The sequence below is a fragment of the Triticum aestivum genome, chromosome 1D (assembly GCF_018294505.1).
Source record: "Triticum aestivum cultivar Chinese Spring chromosome 1D, IWGSC CS RefSeq v2.1, whole genome shotgun sequence".
Lineage (NCBI taxonomy): Eukaryota > Viridiplantae > Streptophyta > Magnoliopsida > Poales > Poaceae > Triticum > Triticum aestivum.
The window spans coordinates 440,715,406-440,733,997 of NC_057796.1; the positions used below are offsets into that span (position 1 = coordinate 440,715,406).

General features: G+C 50.2%; 1 protein-coding gene across 1 annotated transcript; it reads right to left on the reverse strand.

Moving 5' to 3' along the window:
• Positions 1-15,384: 15,384 nt before the first annotated feature.
• On the reverse strand, positions 15,385-17,835 carry LOC123173806 (ALA-interacting subunit 1). The gene is made up of 8 exons (XM_044589953.1): positions 17,407-17,835; positions 17,211-17,259; positions 17,041-17,099; positions 16,838-16,912; positions 16,636-16,743; positions 16,165-16,545; positions 15,797-16,086; positions 15,385-15,710 (listed from the first exon to the last, which is right to left on the reverse strand). Exons 1-8 carry the CDS (start codon positions 17,818-17,820, stop codon positions 15,650-15,652), a joined length of 1,437 nt encoding a protein of 478 aa, XP_044445888.1. The 5' UTR covers positions 17,821-17,835; the 3' UTR covers positions 15,385-15,649.
• Between the last annotated feature and the right edge of the window lie 757 nt (positions 17,836-18,592).

Genomic DNA, 18,592 nt, shown 5'->3' on the forward strand with positions numbered 1-18,592 from the left:
TGGCAGCCAGGACCCACCTTTACTATTTACCTTTTGACCAGTCAAAAGTTGACTGGGTCAACTCTGCTGACTAGACCCCCCTGGCCCCATTGTCATACACTCTGGCTAGAGTAGGACTAGGTGACAAGAGTTTCTGCTCTTTTTACTTCGAATTAATATTAATCCAGTAATTTCAGAAATTCAAATAAACTTTGAAAAACATATAAAATAATCCGTAACTCGGATGAAAATATTTTGTACATGAAAGTTGCTCAGAACGACGAGACGAATCCGGGATCGCAGCCCGTTCGTCCGCCACACGTCCCTAGCATAGTGAACCTGCAACATTTCACCTCCGGTTCATCTGTCCGAAAATGCGAAACACCGGGGATACTTTCCCGGATGTTTCCCCCTTCGCCGGTACCACCTACCACCGCGATTGGGCACCCCCCTAACAACGCTCATTGTCATGTCATGCATTGTCATGCATATGTTTGCATTATATTTATTGTTTCTTCCCCCTCTTCTCTCGCTAGACTCCAATACCGACGCTGCTGCTGCCCAGTTCGACTACGGAGTTGACGACCCCTCCTTCTTGCCAGAGCAACCAGGCAAGCCCCCCCCCCTTGATCACCAGATATCGCCGGGTAGGATTATGCTATGCGATGCTACTTGGAGGACTTCAATCTACTCTCTTCTACATGCTGCAAGATGGAGGCTGCCAGAAGCGTAGTCTTCGACAGGACTAGCTATCCCCCCTTACTCTGGCATTCTGCAGTTCAGTCCACTGATATGGCCCTTTACACATATAACCATGCATATGTAGTGTAGCTCCTTGCTTGCGAGTACTTTGGATGAGTACTCACGGTTGCTTTCCTTCCTCTTTTCCCCCTTTCCTTTCTACCTGGTTGTCTCAACCAGATGCTGGAGCCCAGGAGCCAGACACCACCATCGACGACGACTCCTACTACACCGGAGGAGCCTACTACTACGTGCAGCCCGCTGACGACGACCAGGAGTAGTTAGGAGGATCCCAGGTAGGAGGCATGCGCCTCTTTCGATCTGTATCCCAGTTTGTGCTAGCCTTCTTAAGGCAAACTTGTTTAACTTATGTCTGTACTCAGATATTGTTGCTTCCGCTGACTCGTCTATGATCGAGCACTTGTATTCGAGCCCTCGAGGCCCCTGGCTTGTATTATGATGCTTGTATGACTTATTTATGTTTTAGAGTTGTGTTGTGATATCGTCTCATGAGTCCCTGATCTTGATCGTACACGTTTGCGTGCATGATTAGTGTACGATTGAATCAGGGGCGTCACAAGTTGGTATCAAAGCCGTCTACCTGTAGGAATCCCCCTTTCCACACTCCTTGGCCGAAGTCGAGTCTAGACATTGCAAAACTTTTTACTAACATGGCTGTGTGTATTACGGGCCCACGTCGCCATTGGGTGGTACTAGGATCTTTTACTCCTCGACCTTTACTCTGGGACTCTGAACTCTCTTCTACTCGGGTTAAACGAATTTACTAACTCTAACACTAGGATCCCGTGACCACATTCACCCCAAGTTGGATAAGCCATAGTTATTTCTTAGAATAGTATTTTGAACAATTCACACACTGTCATTTGACTCCTTTGAAACATTTTTGCTTTCAGATGGAACCCACGAGGCAGGTCGTGCGCCACACGACGGCCATTGGTGCCTCGGGATCACCTGCTGTGCTAGCTGACATGATGACCTACCTGGGTTATCGCTGGCACCCTGAGTACACCGTCTACGAGGAGTACCAGGACTTTAACCAGGAGCAGTACCGTGCCATCGTCCACCTCTACTCTCGAGAGTATGACTCCACTACTGTGCTGCACACCGCTCATGGTGTTGGAGTGACCATCGATATGGCTGTCCATGATGCTGCTTATGCTGCTCTGACACGTCTTCGTGGAGAGCATCGGGAGTTGGACCCCCCCCCTTTCAGGCACATTGCTATCGCATCTGATGTTGGTGCGGAGGGATACTATACTGCTGCCTACTCCACTGTCACCCGAGAGCCCTTCTACCATCAGAACCTGGTTCTGCATGCTGATGGGCTGGATCGAGCTAACCGAGCTCTTCGCCACGAGTTATACACCACCCATCAGCACCTTTACCGTGCTCTAACGCTGTTGCACCCCTTTGTCTGATCTAGAGGGATGCCCCGTTCTGCGATCTACCCAGCCAGGACTGTGATGCCCCAGGGTGTCGGCTGGCCAGATGTGGGAGGCTACTCTCCCGCACTTGGTCCTCTTCTGCCACCTGAGCATCAGGTTCTGCACCAGAGTATTCACGGACCCCAGGTTGCTGACGTGGAGTTCCCGATGCGACACTACCAGCTTTCAGGCTACACCTACCTCCATAGTACCTCTTGGGACTGATCTAGGCTTGCTTGTTAGTGTTAGATGCATTCGCCGCGAGCCTGTGTGCCGCCTATGGTGTTTTAGTCTATGTACTGAACTCTATGCATGACCCCTTTTGTAAGTTATGCCGACTACTATGTAGTAGCTATCGTGCTCCTTTCATTATGCATGTTTCATCATGAATGATTCTTGTCTTTGCAAATTTCTCAATGCTGACTACCCTGTTATATATTAGCAGGATGGTTAGACCAGGTGGTCGTGGTAGTGGTGGCAATGCCCCACCACCACCTGAGTACATGGCTGGTATGATCCAACAGTTCGAACTGAACCGCCAATTCATGGAAAATATGATGGCATAGTTTCCTCGCCCCAATATGGACCAGCAGCCAACCCCAGTAACTCTGCAGGATTTCATGCGCTTCAACCCAACTGTGTACCGAAGCTCAACTCAGCCTCTGGATGCTGATGACTGGCTCCATGACATCACCTATGAGATGGAGTCTGGCGATGTAGCCCCTGCCAGCTATGTCACATTTGCTTCCTTCTTCCTGAAGGGACCCGCAGCTCAATGGTGGGACAGCCACAGGCGTACTCTGCCAGCTGGAACAATCATCACCTGGCCAGACTTCCAAGCTGCTTTCCGTGCCCGCTTCGTTCCTCAGGGAGTCATGGACCGGAAGAAGCGTGAGTTCCGCAACCTCACCCAAGGCAACAAAACTGTTGAAGCTTATCAGCGGGAGTTTCTGGACTTGTCTCGCTATGCTGAAGAGGACATTGCAACTGATGCCTGTAGACAGGAGAAGTTTCGTGACGGCCTTCAAGCTGACATCAAGCTCGCACTTCTAGTGCATGACTTTGCTGATTTCTCCACCTTGGTGAACAAGGCCATCAATGTCGAAACTGGTCTGCAGGAATACCAGAGCTCTCACAGGCGCAACCGTGACACGGGCTCATCTTCGGGCCCGCCTCGCAGAAGCATAAGATATGGATTCCCAACAGCATGTACCAGCCAAATGCATCTGCCCCAAGGCAGACCTATGCTGCACCTCGTCTGCCTCCACCACCATCTAGGCAGCCAAGACTTCTAGCTCCACCACCCCAGGCTCCTGTTCCCACTCCCAATAATGGTTTGTGCTTCAGGTGTGGTCAACCAGGACACCGTGCTAGAGAATGCAACCAGAACCAGAATCAACTGGCCCTTCCAGCAACTGGCCATGGAAGCAACCAACCCCGCAGCAACAAGGCCAAGTCTTATGGTCGTGTTCATGCCAACCACGTTGATCTCAACGAAGCTCAAGACCATGCTGCTACCGTGATGGGTACTCTTCTCGTAAATTCAGTACCAGCATCCATTTTATTTGATACAGGAGCATCCCATTCATTCATATCAGCAGAATTTGCATTCATGCATGGCATTAAATACGAAGAGATGAACACTCCGCTAGTGGTACACACCCCTGTGGGCCAATGTCAAACCTCTATGGTTATTCACGACGTTCCTGTTGAAATTGAAGGACTGGAATTTCTTGTCTCTCCCATCGTACTGAAGTCCTGTAGCATTGATCTCATTCTGGGAATGAATTGGTTAAAAGTGCATACTGCTTCTATCGTTTGCGCCACTAAGACCGTCCATCTGCTACACCCTTCAGATGAAATAGTTACTTACCAAGCTCATCTGGTGCAAAATGCCGAGGCAAGGCTCTATGCATTGAATGCATTGAACGCTGCACCACTCGAGGGCATTGAAAACATTCCCGTCGTGCGTGAATTCCTCGACGTATTTCCTGAAGAACTTCCAGGGATTCCCCCTGCTAGAGCTGTCGAATTCATCATCGACTTGAAACCAGGCACCACTCCTATAGCCAAACGACCCTACAGGATGCCGCCGCATGAACTCCTTGAGCTTAAGGAGGAAATCGACAAATCTCTTCGCAAAGGATTCATTCTCCCAAGTTGCTCTCCTTGGGGAGAACCTTCTCTCTTTGTCAAGAAGAAGGATGGGACAAATCGATTAGTTCAAGACTACCGTCCTATAAACCAAGCTACCATTCAGAATAAATACCCTCTTCCCCGGATCAATGATCTGTATGATCAACTGGTGGGTTCATCAGTGTTCTCTAAGCTCGACTTGAGGTTGGGTTACCACCAGATCCGTGTTCGCGAAGAGGATATCCCAAAGACCGCCTTCGTGACTCGATATGGTTCATACGAGTACACCGTCATGTCTTTCGGTTTAACCAATGCTCCAGCCACCTTCTCTCGTCTGATGAACTATATATTCATGGATTACCTCGACAAGTTCGTCGTGGTTTATCTGGATGATATCCTGGTATTTTCCAAGAACGAAGAAGAACATGCTGAACATCTTCGTCTTGTGCTGGAAAAGCTACGAGAGCATCAACTATATGCCAAGTTCTCCAAATGTGAATTCTGGCTACCCGAAGTAACCTATCTTGGGCATGTCATCTCTAAGGATGGTATTGCCGTCAACCCTGAACGAGTCCAGGCTATCCTTGATTGGACTCCTCCCAAGAACGTTAAGCAAGTCAGAAGTTTTCTCGGTCTCGCCAGCTATTGCCGTCGATTCGTCGAGAACTTCTCCAAGATCGCCAGGCCTCTGACTAACCTGTTGCATAAGGGCGTCAAGTTCCAATGGACAGACAAATGTCAGGAAAGTTTCCAGGCACTCAAAGACAAGTTGACTTCTGCCCCAGTTCTAGCTCCACCTGATACTAAGAAGGACTTCGTCATTTACTGTGACGCTTCCCGTCAGGGATTAGGCTGTGTCCTAATGCAAGACCGCAAAGTGATTGCTTATGCCTCTCGGCAATTGCGCCCTCACGAAGAGAACTACCCAGTTCACGACCTCGAACTTGCTGCTGTCATTCATGCGCTGAAGCAGTGGCGACATTACCTTCTCGATAATCGTTGCGAGATCTTCACTGACCACCAAAGTCTGAAGTACCTGTTTACTCAGCCAGACCTGAACCTCCGTCAGCAGAGATGGATGGAGATTGTTGCAGACTTTGACTTGGGTATTTCCTATATGCCAGGCAAGGCTAATGTAATGGCTGATGCCTTGAGCCACAAGTCTTACTGCAACCACCTCCTGGTTCACAAAGTTCAGCCCTCGCTTGTTGAAGAATTCAGAAAGCTGAACCTCCATATTGTTCCTCCGGGTGCACTTGCTCCCCCTCCTAAGGAGTTTCGCAAGATGAACCTCCGTGTTGTTTCCCAGGGTTCCCTCAATACCCTGGTCGTCAAACCAGATCTCTTGGACTCCATCAAGAGAATACAGGGATATGACTCTGAAGCCCACAAGATTAAGCGCTACCTCGCAGAAGGAAAGCCCTCATTCTTCACTATTGCTGAAGATGGCACTTTGTACTTCAAGGGCCGCCTAGTGGTGCCATGTGCAGAGAAAAACCTGGATATGACTCAGGAGTTATGAAAGAAGCTCATGATACGCCTCTATGTATCCATCCTGGTAGTACAAAGATGTACCAAGGCATCCGTCAGAGATTCTGGTGGTCTAATATGAAGCAAGACATTGCTCGTTATGTTGTTGAGTGTGACGTTTGCCGTCGTATCAAAGCAGAACATCAAAGGCCTGCTGGAACTCTGCAACCTATCTCTATTCCTGAATGGAAATGGGACCATGTTGAGATGGACTTCGTCACTGGATTTCCCAAATCACAGAAAGGTAATGATGCTATTCTTGTCGTCATTGACCGGCTTTCCAAAGTTGCACATTTTCTGGCGGTCAAAGAAACGATCACTGCTAGTCAGCTGGCAACGCTCTATATGTCCAGGATTGTTTCACTCCACGGTATTCCATTGGTTATCAGCTCAGACCGTGGCAGCTTATTCACTTCAAGATTCTGGGCAAGTTTCCAAGAAGCTATGGGAACTCATCTGTCATTCAGTACTGCGTTTCATCCTCAGTCGCAAGGGCAAGTTGAACGTGTCAACCAAGTTCTCAAAGACATGCTTCGAGCTTGTGTTATTTCCTTCGGCAAGAAATGGGAGGAATCTCTCCCATATGCTGAGTTCTCTTATAATAATAGCTATCAAGCTAGTCTGAAGATGGCCCCCTTCGAAGTGTTATATGGACGAAAGTGCCGAACCCCTCTGAACTGGTCAGAAACTGGGGAACGTCCACTTTTTGGTCCGGATATTATCCAACATGCCGAAGAACAAGTCCGCATTATTCGTGAGAATCTCAAGACTGCTCAGTCGCGTCAGAAGAGTCAGTATGACCATCATCATAAAGACATGGTCTATCAACCTGGCGAAAAGGCTTATCTTCGAGTCACACCAATGAAGGGTGCTCACCGCTTCGGAATCAAGGGCAAACTAGCTCCTCACTATATTGGCCCATTCACTATTCTCGAAAGGCGTGGAAAAGTGGCATACCAACTGGAGCTTCCGCCGAACCTTTCTCAGGTTCACGATGTGTTCCATGTGTCACAGCTCCGCCGTTGCTTCAAGGACCCAATCCGAGTAGTGGATCATGAAGTGCTCGAATTGCAGCAGGACCTCTCCTAGAAAGAGCATCCGGTCCGCATTCTCGACCAAGCTAAACGCCGCACACGTCAGAAGGCGATCAAGTTCCTCAAAGTCCAGTGGTCGCACCATTCTGAAGATGAAGCCACTTGGGAACGCGAGGATCGCCTACGTGATGAATACCCCGCACTGTTTCCTTCTACCTCCTAAATCTCGGGACGAGATTTCTTGTAGTGGAGGAGATTTGTAACGCCCGGATAATTAGGCTACAGTAAAACTCTTTTAATGATGCCATGTCATCTCCGTTACTGTTGCTAATCAAGTGTTAGTTCAAAACATTTCAAATTCAAAAATGAATTAGTGACAAACAGCAAAAGTTTTCAAAAGTTGAAACAAAAATGTTCGGACAGTGCCAAATATGGCATAGGTAATTATGGTGTAGAAGACACAATTTTATAAAATAATTAAATGCTCTAAAATAAATAGAACAGAAAACAAAACTAAAAATAAAAGGAAAAAGGAAAAGAAACAACCCCCCTCCCCCCTGGCCAACTGGGCCAAGGCCCAGCCGGTCGACCCATCCGCCCCCCCACTCCCTCCATAACCCCCTGGTCCCGTAACCCTAACCCCCACCCCCACACTCTCCCACTTCCCCGCCCCCACTCGCTCACTTTTCCCCTCCCCCGATCTGGATCGAGATCGGGGCGAGGACTCGAAGCCACCCGACGCCGCCCCGCTGTGGTCGCCGTCACCTCGCCGCCCGGAGCATCCTCGCCGGCCTGCCTCCTCTTCCTCCTCCTCGCCGGCCTGCTACCTCTCCGACAGGTGGGGCCCAGCCCCTGTTAAACGAAAAGAAAATGAAAAAAATGAATATATGTATATTAAATAATTAAATAATTAACCTAATTAAGTTTGCTTAATTAACTTAGCATTTATTAAACTGTATAATTAAACATTATTGGAAACTAACTCAATGGTAGCCAGGACCCACCTTTACTATTTACCTTTTGACCAGTCAAAAGTTGACTGGGTCAACTCTGCTGACTAGACCCCCCTGGCCCCATTGTCATACACTCTGGCTAGAGTAGGACTAGGTGATAAGAGTTTCTGCTCTTTTTAATTCGAATTAATATTAATCCAGTAATTTCAGAAATTCAAATAAACTTTGAAAAACATATAAAATAATCCGTAACTCGGATGAAAATATTTTGTACATGAAAGTTGCTCAGAACGACGAGACGAATCCGGATACGGAGCCCGTTCGTCCGCCACGCGTCCCTAGCATAGTGAACCTGCAACATTTCACCTCCGGTTCATCTGTCCGAAAACGCGAAACACCGGGGATACTTTCCCTGATGTTTCCCCCTTCGCCGGTACCACCTACCACCGCGATTGGGCACCCCCCTAACAACGCTCATTGTCATGTCATGCATTGTCATGCATATGTTTGCATTATATTTATTGTTTCTTCCCCCTCTTCTCTCGCTAGACTCCAATACCGACGCTGCTGCTGCCCAGTTCGACTACGGAGTTGACGACCCCTCCTTGCCAGAGCAACCAGGCAAGCCCCCCCCTTGATCACCAGATATCGCCTATTCTTCTCTATACTGCTTGCATTAGAGTAGTGTAGCATGTTACTGCTTTCCGTTAATCCTATCCTGAGCATAGCCTATCCTTGCTACTACTGTTGTTACCTTTACCTGCAATCCTACATGCTTAGTATAGGATGCTAGTTTTCCATCAGTGACCCTACATTCTTGTCCGTCTGCTGTGCTATACTATCGGGCCGTGATCACTTGGGCGGTGATCACGGGTATATACTTATATACTCTATACATGACACCTGTGGTGACTAAAGTCGGGTCGGCTCGTAGGAGTACCCGCGAGTGGATCTTTGTGGCGGAGCGACAAGGCAGGTTGAGACCGCCTAGGTGAGAGGTGGGCCTGGCCCTGGACGGCGTCCGCGGTTACTTCAAAATAACACGCTTAACGAGTTCTTGGTATTTGATCTGAGTCTGGCCATTTGGTCTATACGCACTAACCAACTACGCGGGAACAGTTATGGGCACTCGACGTCGTGGTATCAGCCGAAGCCTTCGTGACGTCAGCGACTGAGTGGCGCGCGCCGGATTGGACTGGAACGCCTACTAGGCTAGGTCTGCTTTCGGTCGCGTTCGCAACGTGCAGGTGTGCAATGGGCGATGGGCCCAGACCCCTGCGCCATAGGATTTAGACCGGCGTGCTGACCTCTCTGTTGTGCCTAGGTGGGGCTGCGACGTGTTGATCTTCCGAGGCCGGGCATGACCCAGAAAAGTGTGTCCGGCCAAATGGGATCGAGCGTGTTGGGTTATGTGGTGCACCCCTGCAGGGAAGTTTATCTATTCGAATAGCCATGTCCCTCGGTAAAAGGATGACCCGGAGTTGTACCTTGACCTTATGACAACTAGAACCGGATACTTAATAAAACACACCCTTCCAAGTGCCAGATACAACCCGGTGATCGCTCTCTAACAGGGTGACGAGGAGGGGATCGCCGGGTAGGATTATGCTATGCGATGCTACTTGGAGGACTTCAATCTACTCTCTTCTACATGCTGCAAGATGGAGGCTGCCAGAAGCGTAGTCTTCGACGGGACTAGCTATCCCCCCTTACTCTGGCATTCTGCAGTTCAGTCCACTGATATGGCCCTTTACACATATAACCATGCATATGTAGTGTAGCTCCTTGCTTGCGAGTACTTTGGATGAGTACTCACGGTTGCTTTCCTTCCTCTTTTCCCCCTTTCCTTTCTACCTGGTTGTCGCAACCAGATGCTGGAGCCCAGGAGCCAGACGCCACCATCGACAACGACTCCTACTACACCGGAGGAGCCTACTACTACGTGCAGCCCGCTGACGACGACCAGGAGTAGTTAGGAGGATCCCAGGCAGGAGGCCTGCGCCTCTTTCGATCTGTATCCCAGTTTGTGCTAGCCTTCTTAAGGCAAACTTGCTTAACTTATGTCTGTACTCAGATATTGTTGCTTCCGCTGACTCGTCTATGATCGAGCACTTGTGTTCGAGCCCTCGAGGCCCCTGGCTTGTATTATGATGCTTGTATGACTTATTTATGTTTTAGAGTTGTGTTGTGATATCTTCCCGTGAGTCCCTGATCTTGATCGTACACGTTTGCGTGCATGATCAGTGTACGATTGAATCGGGGGCATCACAAGTACCCAGACAATCTGAGCACATGCTCACTGCTTGAGCTATTCTCCTCCATCTTTTAGCTATAGAACTTGTTGGAGACTTCATATCTCTCAACTCGGGTATTTGCTTGAAATACTAACTTCAACTCCTGGAACATCTCATATGGTCCATCACGTTCAAAACAACTTTGAAGTCCCGATTCTAATCCATTAAGCATGGTGCACTAAGCTATCAAGTAGTCATCATATTGAGCTAGCCAAACGTTCATAACGTCTGCATCTGCTCCTACAATAGGTCTGTCACCTAGCGGTGCATCAAGGACATAATTCTTTTGTGCAGCAATGAGGATAAACCTCAAATCATGGACCAAGTCCGCATCATTGCTACTAACATCTTTCAACATAGTTTTTCTCTAGGAACATATCAAAATAAACGGGGAGCAATATCGCGAGCTATTGTTCTACAACATAGATATGCTAATACTACCAGGACTAAGTTCATGATAAATTAAAGTTCAATTAATCATATTACTTAAGAATTCCCACTTAGATAGACATCCCTCTAATCATCTAAGTGACCACGTGATCCATATCAACTAAACCATGTCCGATCATCACGTGAGATGGAGTAGTTTTCAATGGTGAACATCACTATGTTGATCATATCTTCTATATGATTCACGCTCGACCTTTCGGTCTCAGTGTTCCGAGGCCATATCTGCATATGCTAGGCTCGTCAAGTTTAACCTGAGTATTCCGCGTGTGCAAAACTGTCTTGCACCCGTTGTATTTGAACGTAGAGCTTATCACACCCGATCATCACGTGGTGTCTCAGCACGAAGAACTTTCGCAACGGTGCATACTCAGGGAGAACACTTATACCTTGAATTTAGTGAGAGATCATCTTATAATGCTACCGTCGATCTAAGCAAAATAAGATGCATAAAAGATAAACATCACATGAAATCAATATAAGTGATATGATATGGCCACCATCATCTTGTGCTTGTGATCTCCATCTCCGAAGCACCGTCATGTTCACCATCGTCACCGGCGCGACACCTTGATCTCCATCGTAGCATCGTTGTCGTCTCGCCAACTATTGCTTCTACGACTATCGCTACCGCTTAGTGATAAAGTAAAGCAATTACAGGGCCATTGCATTGCATATAATAAAGCGACAACCATATGGCTCCTGCCAGTTGCCGATAACTCGGTTGCAAAACATGATCATCTCATACAATAAATATAGCATCATACCTTGACCATATCACATCACAACATGCCCTGCAAAAACAAGTTAGACGTCCTCTACTTTGTTGTTGCAAGTTTTACGTGGCTGCTACGGGCTGAGCAAGAACCGTTCTTACCTACGCATCAAAACCACAACGATAGTTCGTCAAGTTAGTGATGTTTTAACCTTCTCAAGGACCGGGCGTAGCCACACTCGGTTCAACTAAAGTTGGAGAAACTGACACCAGCCAGCCACCTGTGTGCAAAGCACGTCGGTAGAACCAGTCTCGCGTATGCGTACGCGTAATGTCGGTCCGGGCCGCTTCATCCAACAATACCGCCGAACCAAAGTGTGACATGCTGGTAAGAAGTATGACTTGTATCGCCCACAACTCACTTGTGTTCTACTCGTGCATATAACATCCACGCATAAAACCAGGCTCGGATGCCACTGTTGGGGAACGTAGTAATTTCAAAATTTTCCTACGCACACACAGGATCATGGTGATGCATAGCAACAAGAGGGGAGAGTGTGTCCACGTACCCTCGTAGACCGAAGCGGAAGCGTTAGCACAACGCGGTTGATGTAGTCGTACGTCTTCACGATCCGACCGATCCAAGTACCGAACGTACGGCACCTCCGAGTTCGGCACATGTTCAGCTCAATGACGTCCCGCGAACTCCGATCCAGCAGAGCTTCAGGGAGATTTCCGTCAGCACGACGGCGTGATGACAGTGATGATGTTGCTACCGACGCAAAGCTTCGGCTAAGCACCGCTACGATATGATCGAGGTGGAATATGGTGGAGGGGGCACCGCACACGGCTAAGAGATCAAGAGATCAATTATTGTGTCTAGAGGTGCCCCTGCCCCCGTATATAAAGGACCAGGGGAAGGAGGCGGCCAGCCAGGAGGAGGGCGTGCCAGGGAGGAGTCCTACTCCCACCGGGAGTAGGACTCCCTCTTTTCCTAGTTGGAGTAGGAGGGGGAAAGGAAGGGAAGGAGAGAGGAGGAAGGAAAGGGGGGCTCCGGTATATGTCCGAAACTCCCCGGGGGATTCCGGTAACTCCCCGGTACTCCGGTATATGTCCGAAACTATTCCGATGTCCGAACATAGTCGTCCAATATATCGATCTTTACGTCTCGACCATTTCGAGACTCCTCGTCATGTCCGTGATCACATCTGGGACTCCCAACTACCTCCGGTACATCAAAAAACTCGTAATACAATCGTCACCGAACTTTAAGCGTGCGGACCCTACGGGTTCGAGAACTATGTAGACATGACCGAGACATGTCTCCGATCAATAACCAATAGCGGAACCTGGATGCTCATATTGGCTCCTACATATTCTACGAAGATCTTTATCGGTCAAACCGCATAACAACATACGTTGTTCCCTTTGTCATCGGTATGTTACTTGCCCGAGATTCGATCGTCGGTATCTCAATACCTAGTTCAATCTCGTTACCGGCAAGTCTCTTTACTCGTTCCATAATACATCATCCTGCAACTAACTCATTAGTTACAATGCTTGCAAGGCTTATAGTGATGTGCATTACTGAGTGGGCCCAGAGATACCTCTCCGACAATCAGAGTGATAAATCCTAATCTCGAAATATGCCAACTCAACAAGTACCTTCGGAGACACCTGTAGAGCACCTTTATAATCACCCATTTACGTTGTGACGTTTGGTAGCACACAAAGTGTTCCTCCGGTAAACGGGAGTTGCATAATCTCATAGTCATAGGAACATGTATAAGTCATGAAGAAAGCAATAGCAACATACTAAACGATCAAGTGCTAAACTAACGGAATGGGTCATGTCAATCACATCATTCTCCTAATGATGTGATCCCGTTAATCAAATGACAACCCATGTCCATGGCTAGGAAACTCAACCATCTTTGATTAATGAGCTAGTCAAGTAGAGGCATACTAGTGACACTATGTTTGTCTATGTATTCACACATGTATTATGTTTCCGGTTAATACAATTCTAGCATGAATAATAAACATTTATCATGAATAATAAACATTTATCATGAAATAAGGAAATAATAATAACTTTATTATTGCCTCTAGGGCATATTTCCTTCAGTTGCCTCCTTCCCTCAATCATACCTTGGCTTACCTTTATCAACTCAGAAGCTTAATCTTTCAAACTTCTTTTTCATCATTGACAAGATTGGCCACCATCTGGCAAGTTGGCGAGGGGTACTTTTGTCTCTTGCAGGTCGGGCTATTCTGGACTTCTGGTTCGTTCAGTTCTTGGACTCTTGCCTATCTATGCCATGACTTCTCTATTGCTGCCTATGAGCGTTGTCCTCGAGATCGATAAGCATTGTAGGGCCTTTTTTTAGGCGGGTCAGGACCTAAATTCTTTCCTGCTGCTCTCACACCTAACCAAATTACATTCGAATTCTCCTCTCAAGGCGGCTCTCAACTATCAAATATGGATGGTCCAACAATCGGGACCTTTATGTATACCCTAGTCTCGAAGCAGACTGGAATCACTTATCGAAGAAACAAGTTGCCCCCACGTCGCCCCCATCTCAGGCGACTCGGGCGGCTCTTCAAACCCTAGCCGCCAGGGTCACCACCACCTCCCTCCCTTCCCTCCGCTGCCGCTGGGCTAAGCCCGGGGGCCGACGGCGGTGGCGGAGGCTCTCGTCCCTGGATCGCGTCAGAGGGGGTGGGGCTGGACCTCCACGCGCATGACGGCGCAGCGGCGATCTGATCCATGGTAGCGCGACGGCGTGCTCCGGGCGGAGGCCTTGGGCGGCGGCGCGGTTGCCTGGTGGCGAGCCAGCGGCGGTGGCGTGAAGAGGGCACCGTGGAGGACCGGGCTGGCCAGATCAGGATCCTGGGGCGGCGGCCCTGGACGGCGGCGGCGGGTGAAGCTCGGGCTTCCCGCGGCGGCATGGCGTGGTGCAGTCCATATCCAAGACGGATCTGCGTCGGCGATCTCGTGGTTTTGCCACGGTTTGGTTCCGATCAGAGACGGTGATGAGCGTGCGGGATCCATCTCGGCGGCTCTCGCGGTTTGGCGAGGTGGGGTGGGAGTCCTCCCAGGCTCCAGTGTGGAGCATTCAGGCAGTGGCCGGTGTGCCAGGGCTCCTACGGTGGCACTGCTGTTGTGGTTGGTCGCCGGATCTAGGCAGCTAGATCTGGGGCTTTGAAGGCGGTCGAGACAGTGCACAGGTTGTCGGGTGGATTTCTTGGGACGGATCCGAGTGAAAATTTGGTCTTCGGTCGTTGGCCGGAGCCGGTGATGACGATGCCCTTATCATCGTTTCCTTCATGAAGGCATCATCGAGGTACAAATCCCAAACCCACCCAATACCTCCGGGGGAAACCCTAGACCAGTTGATCGGATGACGGCGGCATTCATGTGTCGTTACCCCCTAGGGGGTGGCATTCTTGGAGATGCACTCGGGCTCGAGGGACCAGCGGATGGCTTCTTCGGTGGAGCGGTGTTTCTTTCTACATATTCATGGCGGCGGCTCTTGGCGGCATGGAGCAGCGGAGGCTTCACGTCAGATGTGTGGAGATGGACACGCGCAGGAGGTCGACGCTGTCTGGCATCGTGGTCGCGTCGGCAGCAGCTAGACCGGGCAAGGTAGATGCAGCAGTACAACTCTGAAGATGGATTGGTGGCAGGTGGCTGCGGCGGCCTCATACCCGGCAGGCGTCCTGGTTGAGGAGCACGCCGGACTGGTGGGTGCCCATACCCGGCAGGCGTCCTGGTTGGGACCTCAGGTCTTAGATGTGAGGTTTGGCTGCGAGGTCTGTTTGGTATTAGGCCTAGACTATTAGCGCCCCTTCATCAACTGGATAGGAGTAGCGACCGATGTTGCTTAGATGGTGGCTTTGGTCTTACTTTGTATGACTTTGTAAGGTCTTGTGTTAATAATTAATAAAATGGTTGTATGCATATGCAGAGGCGGGGGTATTCCTCCTTTTCTAAAAAAAATGTATTTCGCTTTCTTTCCCTACCCCCAATCTACTCTACTGTAAATGTACTCCGGTTTATTAATGCAAAGTTTCAGGCCGGCGTAAGCTCGTCGTAGCACCGTTAAAAAAACAAAAAGAGCTCTCTCTCCGATTTCATTTATCAGAAACCACAATGTGTTTCACAGCTACTGAACAGGAAACAAAAGAGCCGCACCTAGATATATCCTAGATCATCTCGCGTAGGCTGATCACGATCCGGAAGAGCCACAAACCGGAGCCTCAGACCATGCATCATCATCATCAGATGCTCAGGAAGGCATAGAAAGCAACGTTTGAGACGAGCCCTGCCGCATCCACCTACAAAACGGGCCTTGTGATTTCAGCGTCGCATTCAGTGCGAGTACTCGGCGGCCTCCTTGTTCCACGACAGGTACGCGGGGTCTCCGAGGGCCCTGAACAAAATCCATCCACACATTCATTTGCTGCTTTACAATGAATGAATGATCTGCACATAACCATGTCAGATGCTGGTATTTACCTTGGCTTGACGACGTAGAGGACGACGAAGCCCATGGCGAGGAGCAGGCAGATGCCGCCGACGGCCACGTAGGCGACGCCGATGAAGTTGTTCTTCCCCCCGATCCACGACGCCGTCGACAGCACCACCGCCTTGGTGCCCCCGAAGCTGTACGTGTTGTAGTTGTTCTGGATCACCACCGTGATCTCGTCGCTCGCCATGATGTCCGTCTCGATCCGCCCGTACAGCTTCCTGAACGTCGGCAGCGCCGCCGTCCGCATCCACACGATCAGGTCCTCCTGCTCGCTCAGCTGCTCAAGTTCAGAAGGAAATGCTGCATCAGAGATCCTTCAGAAGTTAATTCTTTGTGCACTTAATTAGTCACAGACAGGTAGCTTGTCGTTGAGGTTGCCGCCGCCGATGAGGCCGCCCTTCTGGAAGTTGACGGGGAAGACGTTGCTGCCGAACTTGCTGTTCTTGTCGCTGGCCCAGGCGATGTCCTTCTTGTTCACCGTCACCGACTTCTTGTTGACGGAGAAGGCGTAGGTGTCGTTGAAGAGGCTCCAGGCGATGAGGCCGCAGGGCACGATGAGGGAGCCGTCGCCGGTGGTGGCCTCCGGGTCGCAGGCCTTGGCCACCGCCTTGGGGTCCTTGTAGTCCTTGTCGCGCAGCTGCTGGTCGCTCCGGCTCTGCACGTACCGCCGGTGGTTCTGGTAGAAGTTCTCCAGCTGGTAGTAGACGTGTATGGGGCCCTTCATCGGCTTCGGCACCTGAACACAAAGATGCCATGTTCTTCAGGACTGCATACCAGCAGAGTAGAGACGCATTTCTGAATGAGAAGATGTGTCTCTGAATCTCACCGTGATCTTTCTGGTGCACGCCTTGTTGGCCTTGGAGTTCTGGATGAACCCGATCTTGTCGCTGGCGGTAACGCACTCCTCGTCGTATCGATCTATCAGTTCAACAATCTGCATTTTGCAGTAGCGGCAAATTAGGGAACAGCAAAGATGAAATGCATTTTGTTCATGTAGCACTGCAACTGCACTTGTCTGAATTTTTCACCTCCTGTGACGCCGACAGCGACGCGAGCCCTATCGGGACGAAGATGATGCCGATGAGCGAGAAGGCGCCGATGACCTATCAATCAACCGAAGGATTCATGTTAGTACATTCAGGTTGACAAAGATGTAGCCCTGGGTCGATGTTTACATTTGCAACGATCATCACAAGAGAAGAAACAAAACGGAGTAATAATTAAATCGTACGATTCCGGGAGTTAACAGCGGCTTGCATGCCGGGAGCTCCTGCTGCGTGAATTTAGAATCTGCCAAAACGGAACGGGAATTCAATCAGTCACAAGAACATGCCGCCTGCATTTTTTTCTCTCAGTAAAATAGGGAAATCAAATCAAAGAAGGCGGCACAATCAGACGTACACTTGGGCTTGTTGGCCGAGGCCGCGCTCTCCGACCCTGACACACTCATCTGCCACGCACGCACGGAAGAAAATCAACCAGATCCATCGGTCGGCGGCCACGATGAGTAAGTAGTATCCAATGGAATCACACGTTCATGCCGTCCCTGATCGGGGGCCGGACAAGAAGGGGATCATATACCAAACCAATTAATTACCTGATCGACGGCGGGCGGAGCGACGCGCGCGCGGGCGAGGGGGCTGCGATCGTGTTCGGGGTCGTGATCGTGATCGCTTCCCGGGCGCCGGCCGGAGGAGGAGGGGGTTCCGGGTTCCGATCGATCGCCGTCGTCGTCTCCGCGTGGTTTGGCTGGTTGCGCGCGAGGGGTGGGTGGGTGGTTACCTCGTACGCATCCGTCCGTCCCAGTCGTGCGAGCTGGCTGGAATGGCGGAACGGAACTTGGCCACCCGCTGCCACGTCGCGCGGGCCTCCGCCGTCTGCGTCTACGTACAGGGCCGCGAGTGGCTGCCGCTGGCTGCGCGGTTGCTATTTTTGCCTCGTGCTGCTGGCGACGGACGGGGAAAGAGACGAAGCTGTGTGGCGCTTTCGAGTTTAGGTCTGCATGATGCATGACAGCACCGCGACGGCGACGCTCTGAATAACAACTGACGTTCCAACACGCGCACGGCGGCGCGGGCGCGCTGCGAGCAGGCGTGACGGCGACGGACCGGACGGGGATCGATGGCCTGGCCGTGTCTGTGTCGTATATCGACGCCCCACTGCCGTTCGACTCCGGCGTCTCAGGAGAGCCGTTCGCCGCAAACCGACAGTGGTGCAGATGGTGCATACGACAAGGTTCAGAATCAAACAAACAAAGATTTTTCACGCCCTGATTTGCAACATGTTTTTTTGAGGAGCGTGCTAAGCTTGGCCCGTCGGCCGTCGCGAACCGCTCGACCGTATGATGTTCGTGTTCCTCTTCCCTATTTCTCTCACTGCAACAAGACTCTTGTTGCTTTTGCAAGATCCTTGTTGCCAAAGCATCTTCGACTCGCGGTTCTGTCCGCCGCCATTGCAACAAGATCCTTGCAATAGGACCCTCGTTGCAAAAGCATCTCCGGAGTCTCCGCAACTATGCCGCTCGGTCGGCTTGATCTCGCCTCTTGCGACCACAACATGTGCCATGTTGCAATTCCCAAAGGCATGAAGAAAGCGCTGGAGGTCGAAGGAGAGATGTCACTTGTGGATACAGCAGAGCAGCAAAGTTGCCTAGAGGAGATCGAGGTCGAGGAGGACAGGGGAGGCAGCATCACCATCGAATACTTCCGCAGCGGAGTGCCACTGCTTGTTGAGAGAGAGCACCGTGGAAAATAATAGGAGCGGAGTGGTGGGCTAAGAGCATC

Coding starts and splice junctions, on each gene's coding strand:
- LOC123173806 (XM_044589953.1), bottom strand. CDS start 17,820: ATGCATCATGCAGACCTAAACTCGAAAGCGCCACACAGCTTCGTCTCT. Junction 17,260..17,406: donor CTCCGCCCGCCGTCGATCAG/GTAATTAATTGG, acceptor CGTGCGTGGCAG/ATGAGTGTGTCAGGGTCGGA. Junction 17,100..17,210: donor CTCGGCCAACAAGCCCAAGT/GTACGTCTGATT, acceptor CCGTTTTGGCAG/ATTCTAAATTCACGCAGCAG.